This window comes from Muscardinus avellanarius (assembly GCF_963383645.1).
Source record: "Muscardinus avellanarius genome assembly, chromosome: 12".
In the NCBI taxonomy this organism is placed as follows: domain Eukaryota; kingdom Metazoa; phylum Chordata; class Mammalia; order Rodentia; family Gliridae; genus Muscardinus; species Muscardinus avellanarius.
The window spans coordinates 38088129-38114917 of NC_137798.1; the positions used below are offsets into that span (position 1 = coordinate 38088129).

General features: G+C 38.3%; 1 protein-coding gene across 1 annotated transcript in view; it reads left to right on the forward strand.

Moving 5' to 3' along the window:
* Positions 1-493: 493 nt before the first annotated feature.
* The window catches only part of AKAP6 (A-kinase anchoring protein 6), a gene marked incomplete at its 3' end in the record, with an annotated part of 393582 nt that continues 367286 nt past the window's right edge, over positions 494-26789 (forward strand). Inside the window, exon 1 of the mRNA XM_080707612.1 lies at positions 494-847. Coding sequence (XP_080563738.1) covers positions 524-847 — 324 coding nt within the window. The 5' untranslated portion in view covers positions 494-523. The remainder of the gene's footprint in view (positions 848-26789) is intronic.

Below are 26789 nucleotides of genomic sequence, written 5' to 3' on the forward strand. Positions count from 1 at the left end.
TTAACCAATTAAATACAGGCTGGGATAGGAAGGAAAAACAGGAGGGTAAAAAGGAGGCTGCTTTTAGTTGAGTCTGCTCCCTTTAAGCAGCTCTCTAGAAATTTCTATATGGTAATCCTATTTCTGCCCATTGGCCAGAACTCTGCCAACATGGCCATATCTAGATGCAAAGGAAATAGTAGGTATTGTTTTGAATTCTGGGCAGGGACATTCACAGGTAAAGATCACTATTTTCTCAATAAGAAATGAGGGGAAAATAGATATTTGGGCAGATAATACCACTATGATTTTATGTTCTTTTTATGTTCTGGGTCTCAGGGCTACCCATATAAAAAACCAAAGCACCTCTTTCTGTTTTTGTTATGAGCAATGGTTTCTTAATTTAGAAATCTGGCTTAATTTAGAAATCCTGTTTCTTCTGTGAAGTATCATTTCTTTATTTGGCAATCTTGTCTGACTCTTGCTTTCTTCTTTCCTCTTGCCTTTCAGCTGTTTTGGAAAGAAGTAAGGCTTAGACTTCTCCATGTTAACCATGAGTGTGACGCTTTCCCCCCTGAGGTCACAGGACCTGGATCCTATGGCTACTGACGCTTCACCCATGGCCATCAACATGACACCCACTGTGGAGCAGGGTGAGGGACAAGAGGCCACCAAGAACACAGAGTGTGACCAGCAGTATGAAAAGCCACCCCCACTACACACAGGGGCCGACTGGAAGATTGTCCTCCACTTACCTGAAATTGAGACGTGGCTCCGGATGACCTCAGAGAGGGTCCGGGACCTCACCTATTCAGTTCAGCAGGACTCAGACAGCAAGCATGTGGATGTGCATCTAGTCCAGCTGAAGGTAAGGCAGGTCTCTCTGCTTACGTTCTCTCAAGACAGAACTCTGAGAAAGCCCATGGCACCTTGAGGCTGAGTTCTATATTCCCAATGAGGAAATGTCCAGGAAGAAAAATAGAGTAGCAGGTTGAAAACCATTATTCTTGAAGGTAGATGTGGAAATAATTAATTATTTTCAGACTTTATTTTATGTGCCAACCATCTAGAATAAAATTGGCCTCTGGAGATAAGAAGAAGTGAGAAAAGGGAAGGGCATTTTTTTTTTTGCAATTTTATAGAAATTGGTTTTAAAGAATAAAAATATTTTAGAAAGGATTACAAAAGGTTTAATAGAAGACTCTCTTAGGTGGAGCATCTGAGCTTAGCTGTGACTGTGAGCGTATGTATGTGATTATTATCTGTTGTTGAAGCTGATGTCGTTTTTTTGTGACAAACAATGAATTCTGTTGTGGTGGGAAAGGGCACTGTTCTTTTAGAGTAAGTCCCTTTGTCTAGGTACAATGCATCATGCAGAAAAGAGGTGCTTTTTTTAACAACTCATTTAAAGTTCTGATGGTTAAAAAATGGCTGTGGCTTCTAGAACCTTTATAAAAGCCTGACTGCTGACAATATGAATTGGAGGTATCAGTAAGAGTGTTAGTAATGGAGTTTTTTGGCCTAGGCACCCCAAAATATGTACTGCCATGTCCTCCCCTCTTTCTCAGGTCCTAGAGGGAAATACAGGCTTAGGTAAATGAGGTCAGCAAAACAGGTAGGTTTATAACCACTATGTTTATAAACCTCTATGTTGAATTGTAGTCAGTCAGATGGGATCATAAGGAAAAATTCTTTACCTAAGCTGGGTCATCCTAAATGACCTGAAATAAAGGGCTAAATATATTCTTGTATCTTTTATATATTTATTTTTTTTGTTGTATCTTAACACTTAAATGGCTTACAGGACAGAGCCATCAGAGAACAAACATGGGCAGGTAAGAGCAGATCAGGCTTAGCTTTCTGTGGCTGGTCCAACAGATCCTCCCTCAGGCTGTGGCATTGGAGTGTTCAAGACAGGAAGGACAGGAGGAGGGAAAGAAAAGACAAGAGAGCCAGAATGTCACCGGTGGCTGGGTTTCTCCCAGGTTGAACAGGACTACAGTCTACTTCCTGGAAAAAATGTACTCAAGGCAACAGAGAAAGATGTTACCCCTGGCATCAGGGAGAGATGTGACTGAATCTGAAGTGTGACTCCTTAATGAGGACTAGCTCTCCAGCCCCTTGAGGTAGAGTAAAATAGAAGCCAGGAGGCTATGCTTTTCCCAGTCCAGTCCTCTGTGTCCTCCAGTGCTTTACTAACGTGTGACTCCAATAACTAGATACAGGGATGGGCTTGTAAGGAAAGTCAGCTATTATCCTTCAGGATCCTTCAGGTTTACATGGAAAAGGTGGTTAATAATAAAGGAGTCTTGGGGAAAATGAAAGTATCTTTAGAAGACTTGAACTAAAAACACTGCTAAGGAGTCTTTAAAATATCAGTATATCAATTAACTTCATTTAATTTAATCAGTAAGATGGAAATAAAAATTTAAATTTTGATTTCACTTAGGAACATAAAGTTTTTATATAGTTAATTTAGGGCTCTATTTGGTGTTTGAGAAGTGCATCTCCAAGGCAGTTTGTCTTTTCCTCACTCTAACTGCCTGCATCTTCTCACCTCAGTCAGAAGGCATCTCATACCTTCTGAGGAGCTACAGAAGGACCTGAATTCAACACAGTAGTCTTTTGTGGTTAGTCAATCAATGGCTATTAAATGACCTGAAGTTGTCCTACCTTCATTTAATTTTAGAATTTCTATAATTACTTTGTTGGGTGCTTACTGCATTTTCTGTAATGTTCTCCAATGTGTTTTAACATTAGAGCCCTTCCACATTAAACCCAAAGTCAACAAGCTCTGATGGGCATAGTTGGCCTCTAAAATGGTCTACACAAAGGGTTTAATTTTTTTCTTCTAATATTCTTGATCAAGTTTTCCCTTTATTTGTGTATAATTTTTTATTTGACCAAATTAAGCACTTTGATGCATTTTTAATGCGTATCACTTTTTTCAGATTTTCATATTGTCCATAACAATGAAAGGGGACTTTATACTGTGTTTTATAAATGGAGACTTGGTGGAAGCAACCCTCAGTTGAGATCTGTGGGAAAGCAGAGGGACAGGCTCAGCTTGGACAAGGGCAGCTGTCTGCTACAGGGTGTCCCCATTTGCCTCCCACTACTTTGATGTGTTACTCAATGTATTCATTTACAATTAAAAATAACCACTATGAGCTGGGAATGTCTAGTACTTTAAAGGCCATCTAGGTGCAGAACATTTCCAAATTTATATCCATTCCAATGTTTTCCCAATTTTAAGAGCCCTAGCTGCCTAACTGACAGAGGATGTATCAGAGGGTGTCTCAAACTGGATATGCTCATCAGAGAACTCTTAATCTTCCCCTAGTTTTCCAATTTTAGTAAAAGGTATACTCTGTGCCAGGCTAAAACATGACTCTGTACCCCTCAGGTATATTATCCAAAGAGAATATATCCCCCAAATACGCCCTAGAATCATTCACTTCTGCCCAACACAGTTGCGTCAGGCCACATCACTGCTTGCCTGGGCTTTTAAAGCCTACAAACTCATCGTGCTCTCACATTTACCTTGTACCACCTTTGCAATTGATTCTCTGCATAGTAGCAATGGGATCTTTGAAAAATCTAAGTCAGGTCATTTCACTCCCTTGCTTCCTATTGGACTTAAAATAAGGCTCAGCTCTCTTTTTGTGACTTTGCACTGCTTACTTCTCTGGCCCTGGCTCCTCTTACCTTCCACCTTATTTATAAAGCTCCAGATGCAGAGGGAGTTTTAAAGAAACGTTGGGCCAATCTTGCCTCACAGTATTTCTGCTTCCTCCTTCCTTAGAAAACTCAACTCTCTTCCCTGTTGTTGCACAGTAGATTCTGGATGCCATCAAGCCATTAGCCAGAAGCATAGCCAAGTTCCAACATCTCGGTCCCAAGCCCTGCTCAATCCTCTTTCCCGGAGACAGCCTGAGAGAGAGGATTAAGAGGGCTTGGGAGTGAGAATGTGGTGCCTGTGCTGTGTTTGGTGAGGGACAAACAAAACACAAACAAAGAAATACTTGCCCTTTCTACATACCTCATAAAGCCTTTTTCATTGTTTTCTGTGAGTCTTTTCAGCATGGTCTTTTCTACCATTATTCAGTGTATAATTTTTTGAAAAACTTAGTTGAAAAAACATTTTTAGAAAATGCTTAGAACAGGCTCTTTCAGTGTTCCTATATTAAAAGTCATTTTCTCAAACAAGTAATTCCTGGTCCCTACTCTTAAAATACCCAGCCTCCTTTTCCCAGTCATTGTCCTAGTCCATTACCTAGCTTTATTTATTTTGTTAATGGTTATTATCACTAGCTGTAATCATCTATTTGTTTACTTGCTTATGTTTCTCCCTGGAATATCTAATTCTGTACTGTGGCCCTGTTGGCTAGGACTCGGGTAGGCACTGGTGCCAGCTCAGTTCATATCTGTGTTTGGATGGTGAGTTCAAGCCTTCGTGGCCAGTGCCTTCTATCCCCATAGATGGGCTTGCATTGCAAGTTACAGGAGGATGGTCGCTCAGAGAAGATTAAATTAGACAAAGGTGCTAGATGAACCAAGGCCCAAACATGTTTAGGGAATTGTTATCCTTTTATACAGGGTTTGTGAGTGGGTCTGAAGTCCTGGAGAGCCTGTCTGAGGAATCTGCCCAGGAGAGTGTATTCATTCTCTCTGTAAGTGGCTGTGGCCTGCCTGCCCCCCACCCCCACCCCGCCCCACCTTTCTTTGGCAATGATTTTGTACTTTCAGGTCTTCTAGATTGAAGGTCTCTCTTTTTCTTTAAAGGAAACTTTATCTTTTGGTCATTGTGTTGATCTTAAAGTTTATCTCTCAGAGACTACCCTTATCTCCCTTATTTCAAAATTCTTTGGGGGAACTTTTACTACAACCTCTAGGTTGAACTACAACTACTATTATAAAGTTCTCCCAAGGGAGTGATTGTTCTTGAAAGTGAACAAAAACATTTAAACTTAAGATTAAAACATAGGAACAATGAAATATACTAAATAATTTTTCCATTTCTTTAAAACTGAAAGTGCAGCCCACATATTTAGCTTCCTAGCTTCCAGATATTCTTTAGTAAGAAGTATGGGAAAGCAGCTGAACCATTTTTAGATACCCCCCCACCACCTCTAAGTTCAGAAGCTGTGCTATGCAAGACATCCAAACCAAGAGCCTTAAAAAGTTTTGTTTTTAACCTAGACCTTTGGCCTAAATTAATGTATTTGGGTGCTAAATAGGCAAAGCAGGCATCTTTGCTTCTGGATTCAGTGTTTTCAGGGAAAATAATATTTGTATTCCTGTAAACATTATAGCAGGAGAGGCAAAGCATAGATTGACTGGTATATGCTAAATGATATTAGCTGGATAACAAGCAGAAGTCTGAAAGTGTCTTAACTGGAATTAGTTCCCTAGAACTGACTTTGGACAGACTCCACTGCAAACCACCTCCACATAAGATTTGTGTCTGTATCTTTGATTTAGGCTGATTTTCAAAGGTAGAACATTTGGCAGTCTCTGTTCACAAGATATTCTGACTGGGAAATGCCTACACGGAGATGTGTCTGACATCCGAGAGTTGATCCAGGTGCCCAGTGACTCATGGGGTCTGGAGGACCTGCTGGGAAAATGCTTGAATCCTCTCCACAGCTGGGATTTGGCACATCAGCTGCACCTGGCGGACTAAAGATGATGGAAATCTAGGGTTGGGGGTGGGTTCCTGGAAGAGAGAATTGCTGGTTTCTGTGTAGCAAATAGTCTGCTCCCAGTGTGAGGGGAGGAACTGCTGGCTTGTGGTACAGTGTGTTCCCAGCCCTGGAATCGTCCTGAGCAGGCACCTTGGCATTGTGGGTAACTAGCAGGGGAAAGGGGTGATGGGTATGACTCAGATGACTTCCCCGCGGCTGAGGCTGATTTCCTCCTCATTGAATAGAAGAAAGAGCATTTTCTTTCTCCCATTTCCAGAGCATAACAAGTGAGCTTTGCTTGAGGTGGCAGTGATACCACAAAGGGGACAGGTGTGGAGTCCCCGTCTCTGTTGCAGAACGACAGTGAGCACAGCCAGGGTCCATCCTTGGGTTTATCTAAAGCATGCCCTGGGCTTTTTAGAAATCCTTGATAAAGGGAATTCTGAGTGGAACTAAAGCTCTGCCATCAATAGTTCGGGGGCGTGGAGGATTCTGATTTAACATTAGCATGGCCAAATGCCTGAAACATTCCACTTACATCTTCTCTGAGCAGATACATTAAAATCTTCAGTGATATAAGGTTAATGGAAAATATTGTTGTTTTCTGAAAAGGATATTTTTCTTTTTTCCCTTTACATCACTGTTTTTTAAAAAGTTGGTCTCAACCTATTTGGCAGGTTGTAGAATCAATTTAGTGAATTAAACAACTCAAACAATGAAGTAGAATAGAAGCATATGAAGGATAAGTACTGTTTTGTAAAACTTAGTTTTCAATATATATAAATATATATATACATATAAATATATAAATACATATAAATATATGTACATATATGCATATATGTAAACATATATATGTGTGTGTGTGTGTGTGTGTGTGTGTGTGTGTGTGTGTGTGTGTATTTAAATGCTTGGTCATCATGTAAATTTATGTCTTTCTCTGAGTCAATGCCAAAACAGTCTTATAGTTACTCAATTTTTCAATTTTTCTCAATCTTTGATATATTCTCTAAATTTAGAAAATATATAAGTGAATGTAATCTGATGCTATTTTACACACTATTATTGGTTTTTGTTCTTATCTGGAATCAAACTTACATGAAATGCCTATTAGGTTGACAACCCCAGGAGTATATCCCAAAGCTCAGGAAACTAAGAGGCAAAGCTGATTTATCTGTTGGTGGGTATGAGGATTAACATTTTTTATTTTCCTGATGCTTGGGTTTGTGGCTCTAATCTTTTTGGTTAATGTGTGCTGTGGTTTAGGTGTATCTCCCTGACTCCCAAATCATGTATTGAAGTCTTACCTCCCAAGTGATAGCAGCATGAAGAGGTGGACCTTTTAGGAGGTGATTAAGTTGTGATAGCTCCACTCTATAGATGAGATAGTGACCTTATAAAAAAAGATGTGTGAAAGCTGTTCTCTCCTCTTTCCATGGGAGGGCACAGCAACAGGTGCCATTTGGGAAGCAGAGAGCAAGTCCTTGCCAGGTATGGATTCTGCGGGCTCCTTGATCTGGGCTTCTCAGCCTCCAAAACTCTGAGGAATACATTTCTATTAGCTATAATTTACTGACAGTGGTTTTCCTTTTGAGGTGGGCATCTTCTTGGAGAAGGTAGATTCTAGTTGTTAAGTGTCTTGGGAGTGTGGGTTCATTATATTTGTTAGTGGAAAAGTTTTCCTTATAATTAGTGCCTCAGTTGACTCCTAAAAATGGTTGAAGTAAAAAGAATGTTTGATGTTTAAAAGGATAATTTTAGACACTTAGAAGGCCTAATTAGGTGAAAAAAATCTGCCTCAGTTAATTATTGAGTAATTATCTTTCCTTCCCCAATGCAAGAAAACAGGTGGAGTGCTAAACGGGTACTATTGTTGAATGATTACTATATTTTAATCATAATTTTAGGAGATAATCTAAGTCTTAAACCTTGAACTGTTGTAACAAACATTTTTAGTGAAGACATGGGAAGAGCAACGTGGAAAAATGAACTTTGGTGGTTTCTGACACATATTATTACGGAAGATCTTTGGTTATGCATAAACCTCAGCCATATGCGCTAATGTGTTTAGAGTTCAGAATGGGAGCATTAATTGTCAAGGTAGTTCAACAATTCTACCAGATTGTCCAGCTGTACAATTTTTAATTAGCAAAAGTAGCATGGAAAATGAGGATTATCACAGGCTGCATAATTTGAAAGAAACCATTAAAACAGAGTTTAGGAAAAAATAAATATCATAAAAAGATTTGAAAATGAATCTAATGCAAAAGGTCTGAAGAAACTCATTACTTTGATTAGAGAATCATTATTGGGGTTTGTTAATTAAAAATGTTTGCTTAATAATGTCTGCATGAGCTATCATTTGAGCAACAATAGCCATCTGCTTTTGCGGTCTCAGGGGAAAGACATTTGTAGGGACAACCACCAGAGAGAGGATATATGTTAACTCTTTCCTTGCCTAAAGAGAGTTCAGTAGTGTTACAGATTGGGAGAATATGGTTTTGGGGAAACTGTTCCCAGGGACCCCTGTTAGGGTCCCAGACACACTTTCCCTCAAACCACAACAAAACCCCAAATGATCAAAACCAGAAAAAAAACACCGCAGGTTCTTGTCCTAAGCTACAAATAAATATGCATAGCTTGGACAGTTACTGAAGATTTAAAGAAGTTTAATAAAAAGTTAGAAATACAGAAAATAGTTACAGCCTCATGCCAAAATGGCATGGGGGGGGGGTGGTCCAGGCCAACTCACCACCCCCAAGATACAGCATGTGGACTGGACGTTTTATACCCATGACCTCCATCTTGTTTGCATAATTCTGGTCTCTGTAAGGTACCTCCCCCGGTAAGGTGTGGCAAGGTGTCTCCTTTCATGAAGGTCGACCCCTCCTCCCGTCATAGCTAGCTTATCTAATGATATAGATCTGTCTTTAGATAGAGAAAGGCCTAGTTCCCCTCTCCTACTGACTTGCTAATTACTTTTAGCTAAGTCAATTTAAGTTTCAGTAGCTGTTTGCTTTCTGACCAAAGCCAAGCCTTTCTCTCTCCAGGTCTGCCACCATTTTGACACAATTATTTTTGAAATATATTAATAATCAGAGCTTTCTCAAATCCTCCTAGGCCATTCCCAATACTGGTACAGTTTCCAGGTAGAGCATGTGTAATTATGATGATTCTCACCACTGGCTGCAAAGGAGTCTCTTCCATTGTTCAGGCTCTACAGGTTCCAGACTAACTATCTTAGATTCTGGGTTGGACCTGAGCAGCCAAGGATGATAACCCTTGGAGATGTTGTGCAGAGGATTTTCCTCACGGTTAAGGTGGCCAATTCTTTATTCTTTATTTTTTTTTTCCAGTATTGGGGATGGAACCCAGGGGCATTTTAAGGACTCTAAGCTACACCTCCATCCCTCTTTTTTATTCTTTATTTTGAAACAGGGTCTCAATGAGTTGCAAAGGGCCTCACTAAGTAGCTGAGTCTGTCTGAAAACCCGATCCTCCTGTCTCAGCCTCCCAAATGCTGGAATTACAAGCATGTGTCACCATGCCCAGCAGTTTTTTTTTTTTTTAATACTCCCAGGACATTTTATTGGGAAAACTGCAATAGGATTCAGTATGTTTAATAATTTAGCAGTTGGAGAAACATGGGTTTGTGTACCAGTATTGGGAATGGCCTAGGAAGATTTGAGAAAGCTATGATTATTAATATATTTCAAAAATTGGGTGAGGGGCAAATCTGTGCAAGGACTTGGTTTCTGCCTAAAAGCAGGTAACTATTCCAATGTAAATTAACATAGCTAAAAGTAATTAACAAATCAATAGGAGAGGAGAACTAGGCCTTTATCTAAAGACAGATCTACATGATAAGCCAGCTAAGATGGTAGGAGGGGCCTTCATGAAAGGAGACACTTTGCTATACCTTGCTGGGGGAGGTACCTTAAAGGATAAGGGGAGGTAACTTATAGGGACATTCACCACGTCAGATTTACATAAACAAGATGGAGGTCATGGGTATAAAAAGTCCGGTCCATATGCTATATCTGGGGAGTGGTGAGTTGGCCCGGGCCACCCTACCCCCTCATGCCATTTTGGCATGGGGCTGTAACTATTTTCTGTATTTCTATTTCCTGTATTTCTATCTTTTTATTAAACTTCTTTAAATCTTCAGCAACTGTCCAAGCTATGCATATTTATTCTTAGCTTAGGACAAGAACCCGCATTTTTTCTGTTTTGGGTCGTTTGGGGTTTTGTTATAGGTTGGGGGAAAGTGTGTCCAGGAACCTAGGAGGGGTTCCTGGGGAACAGTTTCCCCAAACCATATTCTCCCAATCCATAACAGTTTGGACATATGAAAGGGTGGCCCATATTTAGTCCTCTGTACAGATGGCCCTCCAAAACAAAATAATACATCCCTTAAAGTATTTTATTTTTTGGAAGCGAGGCATGGTGGCACACGGTTGTAATCCAAGTACTTGGGAGGCTGAGACAGAACGATCATGGGTTCACAGCCATCCACAGCTACTTAATGAGGCCCTCTGCAAATTAGTGAGACCCTGTTTCAAAATAAAGAATAAAAATTAGGGCTGGGGGCATAGCTCAGAGGTAGAATGCCCCAGGGCTTCAATTCCCAGTTCTGAAAAGAAAATTTCTTTTGGAAAATAAAATGAAAAAAAAAATTATTCTTGGTGTTCATGTGTATGTGTGTGTGTGGGGGGGGTGCTGGGGACTGAACCCAGGGGCATTCTACCTCTGAGCTATACCCCCAACTTATTATTTTTTGCTTTATTATTATTATTTTTTGGAAACTCTCACTAAGTTGCTGATAGTCATACTAAGTTGCTGAGGCTGGCTTTGAACCCGCATCCTCTTGTCTCAGCCTCCCAAGAACTAGGGTTATAGGCATGTAACACCACTCCCAACTTTATAAATAACCTTGTTAGTGCATTGCAATTTATACATCATAGTGATATTCAAAGCAATAATTCATCTATCCACATATCACTTGGTAGGTGTCCCTCTGCATCCTACCTGGCCATCCCCTCTCCCCTCCCATACAATGACAGTGAGCTGGATAGTGACACTGTCATATATGGACACAATGTTAGTTGGTCTGTTTCCTCCCATAAGCCTCTTTTTTCCCCATCCCTTCCCTCCCACAGTCTCCTTTACACTATTCTACTGGCCTCTGTCTTCATTTTTCTAAGTCCTTTTTCTTTCTTACTTTCTCTCCTGCTTCTACATATGAGAAAAACACCTTGACTTTCTGAGATTGGTTGATTTCACTTAGGATAATATTCTCTAGTTCCTGCAAATGACAGAATTTTGTTCTTCATGACTGAGTGAAACTCTATTGTGAGCTAGGTATGGGGGTGCATGCTTGTAATCCCAGTACTTGGGAGGCTGAGATAGGAGGATCCCAAGTTTGTGGCCAGCCTCAGCTACTTAGGCCCTCCGCAACTCAGTGAGACACTGTTTCAAAATAAAAAGAAAATAAAAGCCGGGTCTGGTGGTGCATGCTTGTAATCTCAGCCTCAGCAATTTAGTGAGGCGTTTTACAACTCAGTGAGACCCTGTTTCAAAAATAAAGAATAAAAAAATAGGGCTGGGAGTATAGCTTGAAGGTAGAATGCCCCTGGGTTTCATCTCCAGTACCAAAAAATACATACATACATACATGCATACATACATACATACATACATACATACATACAATAGGGTAGGGCTGGGGATGTACCTCCAAGGTAGACTGCCCCTGGGTTCAATCCTAGTACTACACACACACATGAAAAAACTGTCTTGTGTGTATACATGCATATTTTCTGTATCCATTCATTTGTTGACAGACACCTAGGTTGGTTCCATAAATTGGCTAATGTGAATTGTGAAGATAGCCAAGGATTTCCCTTTTTTAGGATCAAAGACTCTTACATGACCTGTTTGAATTTCAGATCACTTTTCAAGTGATCATAAATTCAGTATGAACAAAAGGTATAAAGGACAAAAGTGCACACCAGACACTGGCCTAAATGTTGTAAATGTACTATCTTATGTTAGTTTCTTAATTTATTTTTTTGTATTGGGAATGAAACACAGAGGCATTCTACCTCTGAGCAAGATACCAACCCTATTTTATTATTTTATTTTTTGGTGGTACTGAGGGTGGAATCCAGGGGCTTTCTACCTTTCTATCTCTGGCCTATACTCCCAGACTTATTTTATATTTTATTTGGAAACAGGGTTTCACTAAGTTGCTGAGATCCTCACTAAGTAGCTGAGGCTGGCTTCGAACCTGTGCCGATCCTCTTGTCTCAGCCTTCCAAGTGTGGGGATTACAAGCATGCGCCACCACACCCGGCTATTTTTTTTTTTTTTTTTGAAATAGGGTTTCACTAAGTTGCAGAGAGCCTCATTAAGTTGTTGAGGCTAGCCATGAACCTGCATCCTCCTGTCTTAGCCTCCCAAGTACTGAAATTACAAGTGTGTACCACCTCGCCTGGCTTATTTTCTTAAAATTATAAAGACAAAAGACAACCCCAATCAAGATAAAAAAAAAAAAAAAAACTCTTCCTCTCTCATTTACTTCTCAACAGTTCATTGAACTAGAAATTGTCTTATAGAAAGGTCCAGGCACAGAGCTGCCTAACTGTGATTGTACAGGTTACATGTGAACGGTGCCTTTCGAATTTGTACAGGGCATCACTTACATAGCCTTGCATGTCCATCCTGCACAGGCAGAGGAGAGAGCCTGAGGAGAAAAATGCTTTGAATATGAAAGACATAGGGGCTTTTTCTTGTCTAGAGCTAGGCAGTGAATGGAGGCGTACATGACTGAGCTTGGTGGGAACATACATGGAAGGACATGGAAACTTAAAGTGGCCCGGAGGAGTCTGGGCTTGATGCAGTGGTCACACAGATATCTGCAAACAAAGGTAAAATGTGGTAAAACCCTGGGTTGTAGGATAAGCTCACAGGGTGCGCAGGGTGCTAGGGAGAGGTGTGAGATGGTTATGAGGCTGTTTAGTAAGAGACACAGAGTTGCTGGACTTGAGCGGTGAAAGCCGGAAGCAAGAAGTCAGTCTATTAGACCAGGTGACTGGTGGACACCAGAGAGTGAACAGGGAGTCAGAGGCGGCGGCTTCTCTGTGGCTTGACTCGCCCACATCAGGTTCAGACTGAACCGATACATCTATTGTCATTTGGTATTAGGGGCCAAAGAGGACTTTTCTTTGCATTAACGTTGAATAGAATAAAAAGGAACAGAGTAGAAATCTTTCTTCTATTCACTTTAACAATGTGGCTGGTTTTTGTGGGCTTTTGGTATAAGCTGCTTTTGTAATTCTGTGATGTTTTAATGCAACAAATCTCTTCATTATTTGAATAAGGTAGATTTTCCAAATATATCATTAAATAGAAAAAGAGTATATAAAATGCAATGTGGAAAGTGATTAGTTTTCTCCCAAAGAAGAAGTAATAGGTATGTGGGCCACAGGAGAATTAGTTTACAAAGAAGAAAACTGGCCTTAGACAAATACACAGGTCTTTAACATGTTTACACCTCTCCTTCCAACCAGAAACTTAATTTCCATAAAAAGACAATACAATAGTTCAAACGGTAGTTTAATAATGACTGAAGCTCATACTTTTACCTCTGCAAAGGATATTAATAGTGCACTGGCCAAAGGAATCCATCTCTGTAATGGTGAGAGTCTGGCCTCGGTGACGATGGAGAGAGGAACGCTCCCTGGGCTGCTCTCTCATCCTTCAAATAGTGCCACAAAGGGGATGATGTCCTCATGTCTGTGTGTCTGTGCCCCCGTGCTGGGAAGAACTAAGAGTGAAGTGTTTTTTGTTTTGTTTTGTTTTGTTTTTTTGCAGGTCTGGAACCCAGGGGCATTTGATCTCCGAGCTACACCCCCTGCCCTAATTTTTATTCTTTATTTTGAAACTGGGTCTCACCGAGTTGCAGAGGGCCTCCCTAAATACCTGAGGCTGTCCGTGAACCGTGATCCTCCAGGTCTCAGCCTCCCAAATGCTGGGATTACAAGCGAGCGCCACCATGCCCGGCTGAGGTGTTGTTTTAAAAAATATTTTACCCAGACATGGTGGTGCACCCTGGCACTGCAGGTATTAGAACAAGGCAGGAGGATTGCAAGTTTGAGGCCAGCTGGGCAACTTAGTGAGACCTTGTCTCAAAATAGAAAATAAATACATAAAGAAATAAACAGGGCTTGGGCTATACCTCAGGTGTAGAGCACTCCTGGGTTCAATCCCTAGAAACACACACACACACACACACACACACACACATTTTAATACATGTTTATATATTTATGCATATTTATATACTTAAATTACTTATGTATATTTTTAGTTTAGACATAGATTTTTCATATAAATATATAAAATAATATAAATATGTAAAATATATAATAAGTAATTTTTTTTTGTAATGACACTGTTTACCTCCGTTAGTTTCCAGCTGCTCTTTCACCACATAAAGTTCCAATTTGGGGGCATAGTTTCTAAATTCCTTCAGAATTTAGACCCAGCTGCCCAATTGTTCCTGCTGATATTTCCCTTCCTGTACCTCTAGGAAGTCAGGCCTCTTCCAAAGTCCATGCCTTGGAACATAGTTTTCTCTCTTTCAGGGAAACCAGCTCACTTAAAGTTCTCTGCTTAGGCCAATCGCTACACGATCCTCTGGACAGTAGCTGAAATGTCACCTACTTGGTGAAACCATCTTGCAGGTCAAGCTCCTGAGTCTTTCTGTGGATTTTCCTCATAGTTGCTTACGGTGTCTATAGTATCACATGGTCGGGCACACAGCATTCTCTGAGAGGTTACTAGCCTAACTATTATGATGAATCTCTTTTTTCTGTTATATAACTATATGTCCCTGTTCCTACATTGTATGACTTTGAAATGAGGACAGAAGAAAGTCAACATGAAGCACATTTCCTTTGATTATTTAGTTGATTGAATACAGATCAATATATTTGTGAATAATTGACAGATCTCTCTTGGGCAAATCAGTTTCCATACTCACACTGGGAATCTAAGGGTGGGTATATTTTCATTAATTTTGTCCTAGGGCAGAACATTACAGATACTTTGCACTTAGTGGGTATTACTTGGAGGAGAAATTCTCACCTCAAAGATTGTTTACAATTTCAAAAATATTATATTAGTAAACATTTCAAGGTAAGTCATGTTTATGTCATAAAAGAATGGTTACTATAAGACAACATTCAAAGATGATGAGTTATTTTATTTGATGTTTTATGCATTATATTTCATATAGACAAATGTAAGGTTTATATACGTGAGTACACAGACACTCTATTATCTCATGGCAAAAATTATTTGTTAAGCATCCACTTGGAATTAGTGATTTCCTGGTTTTTTTTTTTTTTCTTTGCGGGTCTGGGGATGGAACCCAGGGCATTCGACCTCCGAACTACACCCCCAGTCCTATTTTATATTCTTTATTTTGAAACCAGGTCTCACTGAGTTGCAGAAGGCCTCGCTAAGTAGCTGAGGCTGTCCGTGAACCACAATCCTCTGGTCTCAGCCTCCCAAATGCTGGGATTACAAGTGTGCGCCACCACGCCCGGCTTCCTGGGTTCTATATCAATATTTTAATTCTAATAATTCACCCTTAAATATGTAAATCTGTTGGATTGTGTTTATTTTTACAATGAGTAATGACCTAGATAAATCAGTATGAATCTAAACTTAATATAGATTAATATGGGAGATGACATTATTTTGTATACATATGATCACATAGTTTCCTTTCTGCTTTTTGTGATCTACATGTATCTCTTCTTAGTTATAAACTCGAGGTGCCTAGATTTTTAAAATAATCTTTATTTTTAAAGTTTCATAAATTAAGTTAGAGATATGTAAGAATATGTTTAAAATGGTAATTGTTTTCCCTTAGGGCTGGTAGATATCTGTTTTGTTATTGTTTTATGTTTACAAAATCATTGGACGTAGCATTTCCGGCAGACCTACACACACTTATAGCTTTTGTCATAATATCATAAATAAGATAAATATTTCATAACCATTTAATGTGGTTATCCTAAAATTTAATCCATCTTTTAAAATGCATGTCTATAAATGTGTTGCAGATTTCCAGAACAAATTTGTAGAATCTTACATTAAAGCACAAGACTTTATAAAGACTGCATTTATTTAAAAGAATATTATGGCTTCTGCTTTTATTTTATAAAGCTAACATGGTATATTTTTTTTCTCATCAAACTTGAATTTTTTCTTTTTTTGTGGTACTGGGGGTGGAACCCAGGGGCATTCTACCTCTGAGCTATGCCCCCGGTCCTATTTTTTCCCCTAGTCCTATTTTTTTTATTCTTTATTTTGAAACAGGGTCTCACTGAGTTTATAAGGGCCTCACTAAGTAATAGCTGAGGCTGTCTGTGAACTATGATCCTCCTGTCGCAACCTCCCAAATTCTGGGATTACAAGCATGCACCACTACACCTGGCTAAACTTGAGTTTTTGTTTGCAGTCTTTTACTGATATTTTTGTAGATTTACTAGCCAGAGACAGCTAGAAAACATATTAAATGGAAACTAAGATGATTATGTTTCTCTTTCTTTACGTAACGACCCCAGCTAGACACCACAACTTGAATTCTATACTCACAACTATTCTCATCTACATCTGACTTCAAACCAGTGATTCAAGGCCTACCATACAACTCCCCTTTCTACTGGGAAGCCTTCCTGCATGCCCAGACCACATTTGCTTAGAGAGCACCTGCTCTCTTGGACTCTAATTTAGCACCAGTGTTTACTACCTTGCATTTTTATTTGCTTTTTCATGTGTTCTTAGTATTTTTTAAGTGCAAGTTCTACTACTTCTTTGAATAAAATTGTAAATACATTTTTAGTCTATACAGTATCTTTGTGTGTGTGTGTGTGGTGCTGGGGATTGGACCCAGGAATATTCTACCTCTAAGCTACACCCCCAGCCCTATTTTATTTTTTTATGTGGGTACAGGGTCTTGCTAAGTTGCTGAGAGCCTCTCTATAAGTTGCTGAGGCTGGCAACCTGTGATCGTCCTGTCTTAGCCTCCCAAGTGCTGGGCTTACGGGCATGTGCCACCATGCCTGGCTTCACATTATCATTTACAATTTTCCCTTCTGCTGTAAAGGACCTTAGCATGCCAGGGAGAGCATAACTCCCAAATAATATTTTAGATAAGTAGTTAAATATACTTATGAGCATTTTAAAATTAGTATAATCATCCCCAGACACTTTGGGGCTAGGGCTTAATAAAAACAAGCAGAATTTTGCTGGTATTAATTCGTAGCAAATTTGAAATTTTTCTGAATAAGAATAAAGTGTTGATTAACCTTAATTAAATTTCATCAAAGTCATCAGACTCCAGGCCTTATGTTTTTGTTTTTGTTTTGTAGCTTTTTTCCCCTATGGCTAAGAGTTAAACTCGGGGCCCCACACATGCTAGGCAAGTGCTCTATCACCAGCTTTAGGTTCCAGTTAGTATAATCCAAAATTAGAAAACAATTTAAATCTCAAAGCTCTCTGAAAATTCTTATCAGTTCAGTTCTCCTAAGTTTCCAGTGTGTCACACGTTCGTGTTTGAGAAGAGTGGACTTACGACCCTAGCTCCATCCTGGGTCAGTTGGCAGCTTCAGGATTCATTCACATCCATTCTTTGTTGGAGAGCTGGTGTGGAAAGGCGCTCACTCACAAGCATTCTCTCCCAGCTCCTGCAGTGGGAGTCTTGGTTTCAATGGTTAACACAGGCGCACTGACATATTTAAATCAGCCATAAATTCTACCCCCACACGCCACTTTTTCTATAGTAAGGACAGCAAAAGAGGAACAAGCAGAATGAAATGAACTGACAACGTGATCAATGGTGCCCAAGGCCAAAGGTCGTCCTTCAGGGGAAGAAAAATGTCTATAAATCAGAGAAGTCGAGTGGTTTTTGTTCGCAGTTGAATAACAAGGGTACGTCAGTGGCAGCTTCTCTTTGTTCTCAGCTGCCTAGACTGAGACCCAACTCTGGCATCCACATTCTGTTCCTAGCTTTCTGGTGTGGCAGTGCCTCTCTTTTCTGGGTCTCAGTTCACTCATGTGTACAATGAAGGAACTATGGGGTACCTTCTATCCCTAACATTTTGTAAAAATACCTAGGCACACCCTAAGCAAACTATAAATTTTGCCAACTTTGTGGCCTTGGTCCCCAATATTCTCTTCTGCATCTTCATGAGGATCCTTCTTTCTTCTTTAAGTTCCTTAAACTTTTTACCCTTCTAGTGGCAATACGAATTGGCTCCCCAGCACTGTGCTCTGCTTCCCTCCAAGTGCTTTGAATGCATGATCTTAGTTAATTTTTTACAATAATGCCCAGCTTTCTGGTGATGATTATACTAATACTAAAATGGACTTGAAGCATGGAGAGGTTAATTGATTTGTCTAAGGTCACACAGCTAGAAAGTAGTATTGAGGAACAGAAACCAGTTCTTTCTAATCCTAGCCCATGTTATTCTTTTTGAGTTTAGTAATTTCTTTGAGAATGTTATGAAAACCATAAACTCTCTTCTCAATACATTGCACACACATGCCCATAATATATATATTTATTTTACTGGGGATGGAACCCAGGGACATTCTACCTCTGAGCTATATACCCCAACCCTATTTAGTCTTTATTTTGAAACAGGGTCTCACTGAGTTGCAAAGGGCCTCACTAAGTAGCTCAGGCTGGCTGCGAACCCAATATTCCTGTCTCAGGCTCCCAAATGCTGAGATTACAAGTGTGTGTCACCATGCCCAAGTTTAATATTTTGCATATTATTTCAAGGGGCCTTTAAAAATACACTCATGGTGGGGGGACTCCAAGTTAACACTTACAGGATACTGTAAGTATCGGTTGACTTCAAAATAGGAAAGGGATTTAAAGTGCATAATTAATTCTACAGTAAAGTAGAATGCCTCTGAGTTCCATTCCTAGTACAAAACAAAAACAAAAACCAATTGGAATTATTCTTAAAACTGGGTAGTAGCTGTCTTCTAGAGTTTATAGGGCATGATGAGATGGCCCAAACTGTTTTCTGGATGGTAGCTCCTTTAGTTCATGTTTTCTCAGAGATTTCAGAAGCACATATGGAGCTAAAAAAAACTTGCTATCTTTTTAGTATGAACCAGCTCGAAATGCTAAAATGGGAGTTCTTTGAGTCTGTGGCAGTTTTCATCCTAGCCCTCCAGTCTCCTTGTTCCCTGCTGGCCAGTGCCAAGAGGGAGACTGAGTGGAAAGCCCCAGGATTTGGAAATGGCAGGCCTACCTCTGAGCCTATTGCTGCTACTTATTCCAAGTTAGACACCAAGCAATTCAGTACTTTTTGTCAACTTCAATTTGCTTAGCTGTAAATATCTACCACTAAAGGCAGAGGTAAAAGTCAAGTAAGTCATTCTTTAGAAGATCTGTGCAGTTTCTCAGATGCTGCATAAATGTTAGTAATTCTAATTATGATTATTTCCCAGTTCAAACATTGATTGCTGCTTTTGTAACTATGGTATACGGACGAGTTGAGGTGTGTGTGTGTGTGTGTGTGTATGTGTGTGTGTGTGTGTGTGTGTGTGATTGATTTGTGGTAACTATATATACTACTCTCATAATATATACAGTCTTCTATAATTGCAGTTAGTCATTTATTTATTATTTATTTATTTATTTTTGAAATTGGCAGTGATTTCTTGGATATGATTTCAAAGGCACAGGCAACAACAGAATAAACAAACAAACTTCCTAAAAAAATAAAAAAAATATACATCCAGAGACAATGTAAACAGAGTTAAAAGTTACTGATAGATTGGGGTAAAATATTTCCAAATGCTATATCTGAAGGTATATTAATATTCCAAAGAGAAATACTAAAAATTAGCAACAATGAAAGCAAGTAATACAATTTAGAAATAGGTAAAAGACTAAAATAAATAATGAATCTCCAAAGATTTTAACCAATAAACACATGAATATATTCTTCTTTGCTTAGTTGTCTGCTGGATGGAAAATCTTGTTTCTCTGTTTTTGGTGTGTGTTACCTCTTTCTTCTTTGTAGTTAATCTCTTTGAGTATTTTCTCTAGCGCTGGTTTTGAAGACATAAATTCCTTCAGTTTCTGTTTGTCATGGAAGCTTCTTATTTCCCCATCTAATTTGATAGATAGTTTTGCTGGGTGTAGGTAGTCATTTAAACACAATAAAATATAGCCGTAATTAAAAAGCCCTACAAGGAACAGGGGATATTTCGTTTGTAATTTGTACTTACCATGTTTTAAAGTTTCTTCTATTTTATTAGTATACTTTCTCCCTCAAATTTCACATGCATAGCACTGAATATACACAAATATTTTTCAGGATTAAGGATACTGGGGTTTTTAAAGTTATCACTTGTAACATCATTTTTATATAACAGTGTGTTAAAGATTTAGATGTATTAAGAGATTTAAACTGAATGTTTTCTTTTTCCCTATCATTTCTTGTTTATTTTTTCTTCTAAAATGTAGTGTGCTTGGGGGGAATCCAATTAATTGATGACTTTGGTTAATTATAGTTTTACTGTGAAGAATTACACAATTTGGGCCAATTCAATCTTTAAGAAAGCTTTAAAAATCCTAAATGTATAAAAAAAAGCCTTTCATATAAATGTGTTTAATATATTGTGAATTTTTTGTGTGTGTGGCTAGGGATTTAACCCATTTCTCACTCTACCACTGAGCTACACTATAGTCCTAATATATATCTTGTTACTGATAGCCACATTTTGAGGAAAACACAAGTGGGGAAAATAGTTTCATTATTTATGTTTCATCTATCTAACAATCTTGTAGTAGAAAAAAATGGGTTGATTTGGAGAATGTTGTTTTATATTTGCAAATAGATTGGGGTTTGGAAACACATGTGAACAAACAAACATCCCTCCTGCTTTGTGCAGGTCTAAAAGTCAAATCAGCTTTTAGCTAGTTTGCATGGTTTCCCACAACTAAATTTTATAGTGGCTGTTATATGAGGAAATGAGATGTTTTTGTTGCTTCATTACATTTTGATGTAATCAAAACTTGTAAGTAGAAAACATGAGCTTCCGCCAGGCATGGTGGCGTATGCTTGTAATCCCCGTGCTTGGGAGGCGGAGACAGGAGGATCGCACAGGTTCGAAGCCAGCTGGACTAGCTTACGAGACCGTTTCCAAATAAAAATATAAAAAATAGGTGTCTGGGAGGGTAGCCCGGAGGTAGAAAGGTTTCCAGGAAGTCCAGTACCACCAAAAAAAAAAAAAAGAAGAAAAAAAAAAGAAAAAAGAAAAAACATGAGCTTCCTAATTACTAAAAACCCATTTAATAAACTGAATAATTTATTATCCTTTCAAAAAAATACAATCCTGCTTCCATTTTCTGCTTCCTTGTATTTATCACCCTTTCTTTCTGGTCTGTTCTGCAGAGCTAGCACAAAAGATACAGCTTTCTTGACATAAAGCTATGTATTTACTAATATGTGGACTGGTATTTAGGAGACTTTCCAAATTAGCACAATCATTCCAGGTTTTGCAAGCCAAACATAAATGTGCAACATACATGTAAAATAGGCTTGTAAAACAGTAGCTTCTTAGGTGAAGTTAATTTATTCCTTTATCTTCTGGACGTCTCCTAGATATAGGTTAGTTAGTTTTGTTGTTGTATATGTCAATTTTATATGCTTTTCTGACTATACAATAACACATAAAATACTATGTTGAGGCTCAGACAGGAGGATTGCAGGTTCATGGCCAGCCCTAGCAACTTAGGGAGGCCCTCGGCAAAGTAGTGAGGCACTGTTTCAAAATAAATAATAATAATAAGATAGGGCTGGGGGTATAGCTCAGAAATCGACTACTCCTGGGTTCAACCAATTTTATTTACAAAAATAAATAATCAATTAGATAAATAAGCAAATATGCCTACTGCATCATCTAATATGGTAGCCATTGGACAATTATGGGTATTTACATTTAAATCAATTAAAATCAAATGAAACTAAAAAAAATTTCTGTTTCTTGGTCATGCTAACCACATTTTCCACATAGTTGCAACTGCACTGGACAGCACAGAAGACCATTTCTGTAACTGCAGAGAGCTCTGTTGGACAGAACTGATTGCTGTTTTAACCTTTCTTCTCCCACTCCTTTTCTCGAACTTAAAGATAGGTTGTAGCATATTTCCACGTTCATACATCAGAGCTCCACACTGACATTGCTCATTTTGCGTAACAGCCCAGTGTTCAAATGGTGCTTCATTTATTTTCCTACTCTATTTATGGATATACAGATTGCTTCTATTTTTCTCTTTTATAGAAACTTATGACTATCTTTTAGTATACAACTTTGTATATTTGTCGAAAAATTTTTAAATTGGAACTGGTACAAATTAGTATATTTAGTATATACTGCTAAGCTGCCCTCTGGAAACTATCAGTAGACATTCCCTTGGTTGATTGTGAAAGTAGATTCGTATGTACTGTAGCAAGTCATTGAACCTTTTTTTGTTTTTAGTACTGGGGATTGAACCCAGGATTGAACCCAGGGACATTCTACCCTGGGTAGGATGAGTTATATTCTGAATCACATCCCCAGCCCTTTTGTGTGTGTGTGTGTGTGTGTGGGGTGTCTGGGGATGGGACTGACCCAGGGGCATTTGACCTCCAAACTATACCCCCTGCCCTGTTTTTTATTCTTTATTTTGAAACAGGGTCTCACTAACTTGCAGAGGGCCTCGCTAAGTAGCTGAGGCTGGCTGCAAACCTGTATTCCTCCTATCTCAAGTACTTACATGCTTGTAATCCCAAGTATTTTTGTATTTTTTATTTTGTAGTTTATTTTTGTACTGGAATTACAAGCATGCACCAGTATGCCTGGTATCATTGAATCTTTCTAAGTCTCATTTAACTTTCTATTCAAAACAGGAATGATAGTAGCTACAACCTCCTTTAATAGGAAGTTATGAAAAACAAATGAAATATTATATGCGATTGATTTAAAAATAAAAGTGCTATCATGTGTGATAATCATATATTAAACTGTGTAGTGGTTAAAAGGACAGAAATTAGGGACCCTGAATCTTCTGGAATCTAGTTTAGCCCCAGAGAAGGAATGGTGGTGTTGGTGCGAACATAATCTTTGAAGACTTCCTTCTTTTATTTTTATTTTTTGGTGTTATACTGGGGTTCCTGGAAGCCCTTCTACTTCTGGGCTACACTCCCAGACACCTATTTTTGATATTTTTATTTGGGAACAGAGTCTCTTAAGCCAGCGAGGCTGGCTTTGAACCTGCGCAATCCTCCTGTCTCCTCCCAAGCTCGGGGATTACAAGCGTGCGCCACCACGCCCGGCAGAAGACTTCATCTGAGAAAGAATTCCGACATCAAAAACATTTCTTAACAGTAGGCATAGGCATAATAATATGAAGGTAGGATTTTCTATATGAGGATATTTGGAGACATGGGATAAGTTTTGTTTTAATATTAGAATGGGGAGGGGAGAGAGAATGGGATGAGAGATCATTCTTTCTACAATGAGAAAGCAGAAGCCCAGAGAGGTGACATGAAGTCTCAGGTTCACACAACTAACACCTGGAAGAATTTACATTCGACTCTACCCAGTTTCTTTTCCTCTACATCTATCTCACAGCAGGAATTTTATTCTTAGTTGAAAGTTAAGCCAGTATTATAGTTTTTGATAGCTAATGTCTACCTAGCTTATTCTAAATGATTAACTGGGCTATTAGGAAGCCAGGCTGCCAAATTTTTGTTAGCTACTTGAAATTACTTTAGTAATAATAGAATTTTTCAAACTGACTTTATAGTCCAAGTTACAAATCAAGTATGTTTGTTCTTCAGTAATGGCATCCACTTTAGATAGCACTCTTTAGAGACAAATTATTTGGGTATGGTTCTTAATTTTTGTATTTTAATTGACTTTATGACTTAAGATCATGAGTGTAGATAGCCTGAGGAGATATCAATAAGGCCCCAAACTGACCAACCAAGTCTTCCTAGCATTCTCTGCATGTGCCTCATAGTTCTTTCCCTGAGTTCTCGCTCTTTTATTTCAATATTTTAAAAAAGTGTCTAGTAGCTGCTAGCAGTAAATAACTCAGAGAAATTAAGATTGATTCCTTCCATTTTTTTAAAAGTATCTAGGTCTTATAAAAAGCAACAGCACTTTTAAATTTACAGAGGGCAGCCTCTCTTCAATGAGTTGCGTGCTAGAATATATTCAAGAGAGAACGCTTGTCTTTCTATAGGAAATCAAGCTTTGCAAGGTTTCTGGGTCGAGCACAGCTTTTCATAAGGCTACGTCTGATCCTATCCACTGGGCTTTACATGCATGACAACACTTGGTCTTGTACTTGCTGATATTTTGAACTTTAAAGCTGTAGAAAATGGAGTAACCCAATGCAAGGACTAACAGTTTGCAGTAGCAGACCAAAAGGAAGATAAATTACAGTGGAAATTTGATTTTGACATGAGGTATTTTAGGTATTTAAAAATCGTTCACTTCAAATTTTTTTTTTCTCTGTTAAAAAAGAGCACATAATTATAGATTTGGAATGGATAAGGTTATTTTCTTCAATAAGTGTTTCTTCATGTTAAATATTTTCTTTCTTTTATTCATTTAAAATTAGTTTCCATGTTTTTCTGGACATGCAGCAATTAGATCGTGTGATGGTGTGGATGTGAGAATTATCCATTGGAATACTATCACAGCAAGCATTACTTGGCTAAAATCCCCCAAATTCTTGTTGGAAATTATTTTAAAAATTAATTTACTTGCTCTTGCTCTCTTTTTCTTAAAGCAAAATTGGTTCACCTTGCAATCTTTTGACTCTGTGATGTTGATGTTAGGGGAAATACGTGGCAAGCCCTGCAGCCCTTGATCCTGATCTCCTTTAGACCTATTCTGATTTGTTTCTATTTTAAGACTATATAACACTATCGCCTGCCTCAAACCTACTTTACAAGCATGGAAATATAAATCCTAAACAAATGATGACTTACTATCCATCTGCCTAGATAAAGTGGGTTGGTGGGAAAGAAATTGACTCCAGTACCTGCTCTGATTAGAGTAAGAGAAAGGGATTTTGTTTGTTGTAACCCTTACTTAGCTTAGCTTTTTTTTTTTTTATTAAAGAGGTTTTTTTGGCTCTTATTTCTGCTTTTTTAGTGGTAGAGGTTCAAATGTAGAAAAGGTAAGATATTTATGCATTTCAAAAATTTAGAGGTAGTTAAGATTTGATAAATGCACAAGTATATTTTATTGTAAAGGAAGTACAATAATAGTGTTGAGCAATCATATATATATGTGTATATATATGTATATATGTGTATATATATATATATATATATATATATATATATATGACTTTTGGTACTGGAGATTAAACCTAGGGACATGTTTCTTCTAAGCTACACCTCCTGCCCTTTTTATTTTTATTTTGAAACTTGGTCTTGTTAAGTTGCTAAGACTGGCCTTGAACCTGTGATTCTCTTGTCTCAGCCTCCCAAGTATTGGGATTACAAGCATGTGCCACCATGCAAAGTCACATCATTTTGATTTTTAAAATGAAAAAGAACGTAGTGATATTTTCTTTATGCCACAGAGAAATGTAGTTCAACTTTAACCTCAAAAAGAATATGAAGGTCTTTGATCTATCTTGAATCGACTCTTGTGCAGGGTGAGAACATGGAGTTTATTCCATTTTTCTGCATATGGATAACAAGTTTTACCAACACCATTTGTTGAAAAGGATACTTTTTTCCCATTACATATTGCCCCTTTGTAAAAAATAACAATTGGTTGTAAGCATGTGGATTTGTTTCTCTATCTTCTATTCTGCGCTATTGATCAATGTGTCTGCTTTTGTGTCAGTACTGTGCTGTTTTTATTACTATAGCTCTGTAGGATACTTTGAAATCAGAGATGGTGCTGGCTCCTGCATGGTTCTTATTGCTGGGAACAACTTGGCTTTTCTGGGTTTTGTTGTTCCAAATGAATTTAAGAACTGAGTTTTCTATATCTTTGAAGAATGACTTTGGTATTTTAACGAGTATTGCATTAAATCTGTAGACCACTTTTGAAAGGATGATCATTTTGATATTTATTCTGCCTATCCAAGAGTATGGGAGGTTCTTCTACCTTCTAAGATTTTCTTCAATTTATTTTTTCAATGTTTTATAATTTTCCTTGTTAAGGTCTTTTACCTCCTTGGTTAGGTTTATTTCTAAATTAGACCAGAAACCTTGCAGCTCCTTGAAAAGGGCATAAGACCAAAACTCCAACATATAGGCATGGGTAAAAACTTCCTCAACAAGAAATTAAAATGGGAGTCAATACGTGGGATTGTAATAAACGGAAGAGCTTCTGTGCAAAAAAGACCATTAAGAACCTCAAGAGAGAGCAAACAAAATAAAAGAAGATTTTGCCAGCTATTCCTTTGACAGAGGACTAATATCTAGAATATACAGAGCACTAAAGAAACTTGCCATCAAAAAAACCCCAACCCAAATAACCCAATCAAAAAATGGGCAAGTGAACTTATTTTATTTATTTATTTATTTAATTAATTTATATTTTGCAATGGTGAGGATGGAACCCAGGGGCCTTCTACCTCTGGGCTAAACTCCCAAACCTATTTTACATTTTTTTGAAACAGGGTCTCACTAAGTAGCTGAGGCTGGCTTTGAACCTGCGCAATCCTCTTGTCTCAGCCTCCCAAGTACTGGGATGACAAGCATGCGCCACCACGCCCGGCTGCAAGTGAATTTAACACTTCACAAAAGAAATACAAATGGCCAATAAATGTAGGAAAAAAAAATTCAACATCATTAGCAATCAGAGATGCAAATCAAAACTATCCTAAAAGTTACCCAACCCCAATTAGAATGGCAAACATTAAAAACACAAACAATAACAAATTCTGGCAAGGATATGGAGAAGTAGGAACTCTTGACACTTTTGGTGGGATTGCAAACTAGAGAAACCACTTTGGAAAACTGTGTGGAGGGTCCTCAGAAGAATGGAAATGAGCCTTCT